At 39.6% G+C, this 8,884-nt stretch overlaps 1 protein-coding gene across 2 annotated transcripts; it reads left to right on the forward strand.

Annotated features, from left to right (window-relative positions):
• Window positions 1-467: 467 nt before the first annotated feature.
• Window positions 468-8,039, forward strand: creb3l3a (cAMP responsive element binding protein 3-like 3a). Of its 2 annotated transcripts, none has more exons than XM_031318440.2 (10): window positions 468-768; window positions 1,107-1,223; window positions 1,416-1,662; window positions 2,336-2,469; window positions 3,481-3,591; window positions 3,680-3,786; window positions 4,393-4,461; window positions 4,658-4,742; window positions 6,581-6,674; window positions 7,292-8,039. In XM_031318440.2, exons 1-10 carry the CDS (start codon window positions 748-750, stop codon window positions 7,606-7,608), a joined length of 1,302 nt encoding a protein of 433 aa, XP_031174300.1. In that variant the 5' UTR covers window positions 468-747; the 3' UTR covers window positions 7,609-8,039. The 2 variants fall into 2 exon arrangements, with proteins under 2 accessions (XP_031174300.1, XP_031174301.1); XM_031318441.2 differs by having other exon boundaries at window positions 470-768; window positions 1,419-1,662.
• The last annotated feature ends 845 nt before the right edge of the window (window positions 8,040-8,884 follow it).

An 8,884-nucleotide genomic window follows, 5' to 3' on the forward strand; every position in this document is an offset into this window, starting at 1 on the left:
CCTTAGAGGCTGAATAGAGCTTTAAGAGGCCCCAGGTCACTTCTAAATAGTCACACTTATTCTACAAATAAATGATTCCCTTAATAAACAGTTTCCTCAAGAACTGTCATAACATGCCAATATGCAAACTGTGTAATTATTTCATTGTTTATTTACTTTACAAAAAGACTAAATGTAACATTTTTTTAACTAATATGATTTGAGCCACACACATAAGTGTGTGTAACCTAATAAACAGTGGTGTTACAAATCGGTTGAAATGCTTTTATTGTACAATATTTTCAAAACCAGTGTGACTTTTGTTTTTTAGACCCTGGCCATTGTATGCCGCTTGTGTTATAAATATATGCCAAAGGTCAGAGCTTTCCTTCAGTCAATAAGCTATCAAAAAAATAAGAGGAAAAGATAGAACAGACTTTGACCCTCATGGTGTTTTACATATTACTGGAGACTTAATGTCCTCCGTCTCCAGATAGACCAACTTGTGAAGTTCCTTATTTGTGTACTCTTGGCTTCCACTCAGATTATATCTCCTTGTAGCCAATGGGGACAAAGCAAGCTATAGTTGGCTGGGTGTGCTAGGTTGGAGTTTAAACTTTGGACCAGAGAAGAAGAGCTGAGAGATACAGTAGAAGCTATTTAGGAATAGAGACAAAACTACTCAACAACAAAGTAAATTGGATATTTTTGCTGGATCTCTGTTTTCTTGGGGGGCTTTTTTCGGTGTTCCACCCAAGCAAGGGAGCTATGGAGCACTACCCAGAACAGGTAAATTACCAAATATTAACCTTTTCCTTGCATTGTAGTTTGCCAGTTATAAGTGATTGGGGGAAGTCCGCAAGACAAAGTTCATCCTTGAAAGCAAATTCAAACCACACTTCAAAATCTTAAATCTACAGAGAAATGCCTGCTTTACAATACCATTGAAAGGACATAATTATCACAGTATAATGGTTACAAAGACTGACAGATATCGAGGCAGATTGGGTGAACATGTTGTACTGTACAGTGTGCTCAGGGAAACCTGAAACCTTTATATTGTTGTTATCTTTGCTTCTAAAAGCACGAAAGACATTAAATCATTAAATGTCATGATCTCTTTTCAGGGTTGGGATGGCATTGAGCTTCTCGATTGGCTGTTTGATCAAAATGATGGGATTCTCCGTCATGAGGAAACAGGACGCCATGGCAACCATCACACCTGGCCAGTCCAGGACCCAAATGTGCGTGAGACTGTGGGATCTCCAATGTCACTCATACATGAGACAAATAGCTGTTTGCTTTGCGAGTGTATTGTATAGTTCCTTTTTGACATGCTCTGTAGGTCTTTGTCTGTTTTTAAAAGACTGTCCTGTCTCTCGCCACGTTGTCATCTCAGACAGAATAATGATAGCACTTAGGGGTTTTTCATCCAGCAGATGCTGCAGCCCGCCGAACAGGCAGACGATGACTTCCTCAACGCCCTCCTGAGTGGAAGTGATTCTGTGTCAGGCTCGCCTCTCTGGTCCCCTTCTCCCAGTGACAGTGGGATCAGTGAAGACCCTCCCTCAGACCAGATGGACAGCCCTCAGCGCCCCGAGAGCCCCCCTGGGGACGCCCAGTATTTCAGCAAGAGACCACAAACCAAGGCAGAACTCGAAGCCAATGTCTCCATTGACCTCAGTGAGTCACAAATATCTACATCATTTTCTTTTTTTATATAATGGAACACTTTATAGCATCTAATGCTGCAAATAACAATGATGTTATTTATTCATTAATCCGAAGGTTTTTTTTCTTGTTTAATTGATTTCTTGTTTCGTCTGTAAATTGTCAGCAAGTTGGGAAAAATGCTTGTTACAAGTTAGAGTCGAAAGAGATGTCGTCAAATGTCTTGTTTCATCTGACCAACAGTCCAAAACCCAAAGACATTCAATCATAGAGAAGTAAGAAAAACAGAAAATGTTCACATTTCAGAGCCTGTGAATTTTTGCTATTTTCCATCAAATGACAGTTAATTGATTATCAAAATGTTTGCTAATTTGTTTTAATCAGATAATAACATCATCATTTAATTCTGATTACACTATATTACAGTAAATAGTGTTTCTAGCCTCTGGCGTGAGCAGAGAATGATCAATGACAAAAACAAATTGTTTTTGTCACAATATCTACATGAAACCTGGTTCTCCTGTGTCACAGAAGATAAAGTAGGATTATTTGTGACTGTGTACAAGAGTATTGGAATGATCAAATACCTAATTGGTATTTGCTAACATTTAGGCTCCAAATGTAATTTCTCGTGGTCTTTGTTTGCATGTGCTTTATGTGTATGCGTGTGTCTGTGTGGATGCAGATGTCTGGGAGCCTGGATTACCAACTGGCAGGATGAAGATTACACAATTTCCTTCTGATGTACATAGGCCGCAGCTGTCGTCCGGCTTCCCGCTAACAGTTAAGGATCTGCTTCTGTCTGGCACTCCGGAGCCCGTAAGTGTATCCTTGTTGTGATGGGAGTTTGTGATGGTGGGGGTGGTACAGTAGCAGTAGGTGGGAGAGTGATAGCGTCGTATGGGTGTTTGTATAGGCCTATCTTCCTTTGGCTGCTTGAGTCATATACAGGCCTGTTGTTTATCTTTTGTGTGTGTGTGTGTGCGTGTGTGCGTGCGTGTGTGTGTGTGTGTGTGTGTGTGTGTGTGTGTGTGTGTGTGTGTGTGTGTGTGTGACTGACTACACTTTCTGAAATGATGGGTTCCCATAGGGGTGAAGCCTTTTGGAAATGCAAATAAAATATCTATTTTAAAACGTTTATTTAAAGAAAGGTTTGCTGATAATGCCAAACCTTCTCAGCAGCACTCAGGTTTGTATGCTGACACAGATAGGAGGAATACACAGAAACATTTAAGTTTTACATTTTTCTTCATAATTTATTAGTTCCTTCGTCTTTTTTTAGTTTTAGTACACCTTAAAGTGTAGAGAGATTAGTAATTGCATTTTGTGAAGAGAAAGTATTATGTTGCACCATCATTACAGCGCTTACACTGCACCACTGTACTGTGCCGCCCCATGTTGCACCCTATTAAACAAAATGTGTCACAATTATTTCATTCTCAAAGAAACTATTCCTAAAAGTGGATGTTATCAAGTGAACACACAAGATCACCACAAGCAGAATAATGTGTTTGTGCTCCTAAAAACTTGAGGGTGTGCAGTGGTGTGGGTTTTAGCCCACTCCGGGTGTTGGTCTCATCTTTGCAGCCCAGTTTAATAAGATGAAGGAGAGAGTGGCAGAATGCAATGCAGATTCTCACACCATAATTGCTTTGAGGTAGCCATGAAATTAAAGTGATGAAGGTGGCCTGATAGTCTGCGCTCATTTTACTACTTCCTGTGAAGCTCTAGGGGAGAGGAGGAAGAAGAGGAGGTTTGGGGGCAGAGAGAAAATTTAATCACACAGCAGAGATTATGTTTTAAATATTAGTATTCATATCCCACCACTAGGCCCCACACCCATCCCAACAGTCCATTCAAGAGTTGATTCTCAATGAAGATGAGAAGAAACTTTTGGCAAAGGAAGGGGTGAATCTGCCCAGCCAATTACCTCTGACAAAGGTAAACTGCTTTTACAACACGTCCACAAAGAAAATAATTATTACAATTATCGTAGAGGCTCAAAGTGAAAATTCCTCTGTCAATCTAGTTCGAAGAAAGGATTCTGAAGAAAATACGCAGAAAGATTCGCAATAAGCAGTCTGCTCAGGAAAGCAGGAAGAAGAAGAAGGAGTATATTGACGGGCTGGAGAGCAGGTAAAAATCACATTTATGCAAGAGTAACAAGAGAAAAGATGATAACATATTCAATATGCTAACCATTTTCTGAAGCAAACTTTAAATGCCCTTGGTAGGTTAATTTTAGTACATTATGAAAGTCACCCTGGGCATCCTGATGTGCCAGCTGAGTCATGTAACCATGACTCCCTGGTTTGATTTTGACCTTTGTCATAGGTTGTTAACCTCGCTCCTCATATTTGCTGTCTCTCTCTATTATGGGCTGAAACTATTTTTCAGTTTGCAGAGATCCGAAACTTGCTTCAGATATGCAATCCATTCTATCATCAATATGTTATCATTTGTGAACAGGGACATACATGTGAGTATTGAGAGTTAGATGCTGAACAGCGGGGGAAACTAATCTAAGACATATGGAACTGTTTTATGTGTCAGTAATGCAAAGTGGATGCAATTTGTAAACATTGGACTGCACTAGATGTGCAAAATCATTTGTATTTATATCACTTCCTGAATGAGAGAGGCAATAAAACTCTCCCTGAACTTGTTGCCTTCCCTTGCTTTCAAAATATATATTGCTTAATATACATACAAACTGTATATACTGTGTACTATCTCCTCCAGGATGGCTGCCTGCAATGCACAAAACCACGAGCTGCAGAGGAAGGTGTCCCAGCTGCAGAAATGCAACATGTGAGAGACTTTAAAATAGGACTTGTCTTTCTGTTTCCTGACCATAACATTTCTTCCACTCAGAAACTGCCTTTAGCGTCTCCCTCCTGTTCCCTCATACCCTTGCTAATCCAATTATTTTGTCTGTCTTTTCCATTTTTATTCTTTTCTTTTTTCTTTTCTCTTTGCATTTTCTTTTTCCCAATCCTCTCCGCAGGTCACTAATGGAACAGTTGCGCAGACTGCAGGCTATGGTCATGAATACATCTAACAAGCCAGCCCAGACTGGGACATGTGTACTGGTACGGACGTCCTCTGTGTGTTTCAGTCAGATTAGCAAACCCAGTCCATATGACTAATTGTTAAAAAAATAAATCACCTCATAGCAAACCAAATAGCAAGAACTGTTATAGCGGGATTAACCATCGAGAAAGGCCAATCTAGATATGTGCACAATGAACGCAACAGCACAAAGGACAGATAAAAGGCACAATCGCCTATTCCCCTGTCTGTACAGAAGCCATTTATTGCCTTTGATCACTCCAATGGTATAAAGTGCAAGACCATAGGCAACACGAGTGGAGAAGAATTTTAAAAATTTAACTTTGCAAGTCTCGGTTCCCAGTCACAGAATTCTTTGCTTTGCAAGAAAAGCACAGTGCACTGTTTCCTGTGAGCGTTGCATAGAAAGCCTATTCACAGAAGGGGAATATCCAAACCACTAGCCATACAATGTTCAACAATGTAGAACCAGTGGTGGAAGAAGTATTCAGATCCTTTACTTAAGTAAAAGTACTACACTACACTACCACACTGTACAAATAATCTGTTACAAGTAAAAGCTCTGAATTGAAAATGTTACTTAAAGGAGAATTCTGGTCGATTTCAACACGTAGCTCTGTTGTTTGTAAATTTGGAGGGCTGTCAGTAGGGAGAAAAACGAAAACAATCGGTGTTGCCTACACCGTGTTATCCTCCTGCTACAGTTTGCAGCCAGGAGGCTGAAACAGGGCAACTTTTAAACGTGCTTTTAGCATCTTAACATGTTCAGAATGTCATTACAAGTGCCTACCCATGTGAAGTGATTCCTTCCGAGTGAACACAGTGAATCTGACTGCAGTAGATGTGAAAGAAATGCATGAAAGTTGTGCTAATTCAGCTCTGTTTAGTTCCGGTTTTGAGACAGCGAGACGAGTGCTTCGGGACCATCTACAAAGTACAACACCGAAAAGAGATACAGAAATATTTTCAAAAATAGGCATATGCTTTTTATTTTTTTTAAGTAAGTGCTGTAGTACAACTAGCAGGAGACAAGTTATAAATTAAGGTAAGTTTGGAGACACTACCTTATGTAATCATTAAATTAATAAATATTTTTGTTGTATCTCTCTTCGGTGTTGTAGTTTGTAGACGGTCCCTAAGTCTTGCCGTCTCAACACCGGAACTAAACAGAGCTGAATTAGCAAAACTTGTATGCATTTCTTTCACATCTACTGCAGTCAGATTCACAACTTGCCCTGTTCCAGCCTCCTGGGTGCTAACGCTAGCAGGAGGATAACACGCTGTAGGCAACACTGATTGTTTTCGTTTTTCTCACTACTGACAGCACTCCAAATTTACAAACAACAGAGCTACGTGTTGAAATCGACCGGAATTCTCCTTTAAGTAAAAGAATGTATGTATCATCAGGAAAATGTATTTGAAGTATTAAAAGTAAATGGACTCAATGCAGAAAAACTCACATTTTAGAAACTGAAAACGATCAAAACAGTTCTGTCAATCAATCAAGTCCACTGTACTTGTAGGCTGTTCTATTTTTGGGTAGTTTAATTTATAATAAAACATCTTATTTTATAAACTACATGGGTTTTGTGTGCAAACATCTTAATTTGTAAAGTAACTAGTAACTAAAGCTGTCGGATTAATGTAGTGGAGTAAAAATTACAATATTAGAAGTTGAAAGTGGCATGAAAAGAAAAGACTCAAGTAAACTACAAGTACGTCAAATTTGTAATTAAGTACACTACTTGAGTAAATGTACTTAATTACATCCCACCACCGTGTAGAACACATTTGCAAGCACCTTTCTTTATCTAAATCTTTTTTTCTCCATTGCTTGTATTTTTAATCGCATTCTCAGGTGCTTCTGCTGTCCTTCTCACTAATCCTGTTCCCCAACCTCAAGCCCTTCTCTGACACCCAGGTCAGCCAAGGAGACTTCAGTCCTGTCAGAGGTGAGTTACGTTCAGCTTTCGTTTACTAATCCAGCACCTCTCCGTCACATCTGAGCAGCCGTTAGAACTGCAGTCTCACCCACTGCTGGAAGGGTTCTCACCTGCAGAGCCTCACAGCCAGCTCCGCCTGTCTGAGGATTTGGTTTTCTACTCAAAATGTAAAGGTTAGAGCCAGTGCACAGAGAACCAAGGCCATGTATTATCATTAGAGTTATTAAGCTATTGCTCTGTCAACAGCTTGTGATGAATTACCATTACCATTATTAGATTTATTGGCACAAACCCCCAAAATGTCAATTTTTTATTATGAGGCAAGGTCATGCATTGCAGAGCACCAAGATGTAATTTGTTACCATAAGCTGTTTGACAGCTTCAAAAAAGCAGTTAATGCTGCACTTTCCCTGGGTGCTAAAGGCGATGTTACACGTGTTTTAGTGTCTGTAATGTCTTTTTTAATATTTGTTGTGCTCACAACACACTAAGGCAAACTGACCAAGCTGACGCAAACTTTTTTACTACAGTGCCAGCATATGGAAAACATGGTAATAAATACGCAGAGCTGCATGTCCACAGAGGCTTGAACTTGTTAATCTTTTCTGTGTCTTATTCTCACACAGTCCAGTCACGGTCCCTGCAGAACCTACAGGCTTCCCGTGTGCTGCATGTCATTGAATCCCCATTCTCTGCTGAGGACGAATCAGAGCCTCAGCACCGGCAATCCCCAGGAGACCGGGGAATTGAAGACATTACTGCCATGATGGAAAAGCTTGGAGTGAACCAAGACCAGTCCAGTTTGGAGCCCATGTCTCTAAACAGCAGTCAGGAAGAAAGGATGGGTCATTTCCATGTAGACCCAATTACGGGTCACATCGCTACTCTGACCTTGGATCCCCACCGCTCTGCCAGGCTGCGACCACATGCTGATGACATGTAAAAGAAAGGAATGAATTATCCCTACATGAATTGCCCAAATCGTCCTCCTCCTACAAGTAGAGCAGGGAATTATCTGGGGCTGCTGTTGGTTTGAATTATTCCAGTTTTTTCATATATAGCCTATATTCAGTGTTTATGTCTTTTCCTTATTTGTGATAATGTTTTTTATTGGTATATGGATTTGAATTGTATGCTGAAATTGCCTGTCAAGATGAATTGTGTATCCTTTGCCTGGCTGTACTCAATGCCATTATGAATAAGTGTGTTTGACGCTGTCAAAAACTGGGTAGAAAAGTGATGATGGGTACAGTTTTGATCTCAATAGATAATTTGTAAAATATTACAAAGGATGTTTAAAGCTTTTTTAAACAAAGTTTTCTTTCAGGAATTGATTGGAACTGTTTAGAATAATTACTAAAACTGCCTTAAAATTCTGCCTTAAAATTAAAAAAGTCAAAACGAGATCAGTGGGCTGAAAATGCTGTGGATTCATTAAGCTTTAATGATTAAAAAGCCACTCAAAGCACACGGTGAAACATTTCCCCTGACAGTGCCTGAAAAGCTATGATCCAATGTCTAGAAAAGCCATTTCTCAAAGGGCAGGTACAGTAGGTTTGATGTCACTAGAGACTGAGAGAGAGATGGCAGAAAACTGGGCCAAAGGTGGGACAGATGACCTCTTATCTCATGACTCAGACTCCTTACCCAATAATTGACATGTTGATATACGTATTTACCCAGTGAAGACAGGCTGTAGCTTGAATCCACAGCACTCACCATGACTGGCTTGTGGGGCGTAGAGAACACATTAATTGGATGAAAGTGTTTTTCATCCTCACTACCACTTGGAACCAGAATTTTATCTTAAGGTCTGACATGTTCAGATTGACATTTTCGGTCAGCTAGACTTAACTTCAAGGGAGGACTGGACCGGAGATTCAGTTCTGTAATTATATGAGCCAATGTAGAAACTGACTGGTCACTTTTTAACTGAACAGAATAATAAAAAAAATGTAAAAAAAACAAGGATAAACCACATAAAAACAAATTCATCCTACTGGAAGACAACATCCCTGACAGGTGGATTTCTAATAGCATTCCTTGAAGGCACAGAAAACATACATATTATTGTGACATTGGCCTTTAAAGAGACATAACATTTCAAAATTCTGCAATTTTAAACACCTTAAAAACAGGAAACCTTAAAAAAAATGGAAAGCTTTTTAAGACTAGATCCGTGTTTCAAAATGTATCAAAATTGACTGCCTTACATCAAA

This window comes from Sander lucioperca, chromosome 11 (assembly GCF_008315115.2).
Source record: "Sander lucioperca isolate FBNREF2018 chromosome 11, SLUC_FBN_1.2, whole genome shotgun sequence".
In the NCBI taxonomy this organism is placed as follows: Eukaryota; Metazoa; Chordata; class Actinopteri; order Perciformes; family Percidae; genus Sander; species Sander lucioperca.

Coding starts and splice junctions, on each gene's coding strand:
- creb3l3a (XM_031318440.2), top strand. CDS start 748: ATGGAGCACTACCCAGAACAG. Junction 769..1,106: donor TGGAGCACTACCCAGAACAG/GTAAATTACCAA, acceptor ATCTCTTTTCAG/GGTTGGGATGGCATTGAGCT. Junction 1,224..1,415: donor GGCCAGTCCAGGACCCAAAT/GTGCGTGAGACT, acceptor TTTTTCATCCAG/CAGATGCTGCAGCCCGCCGA.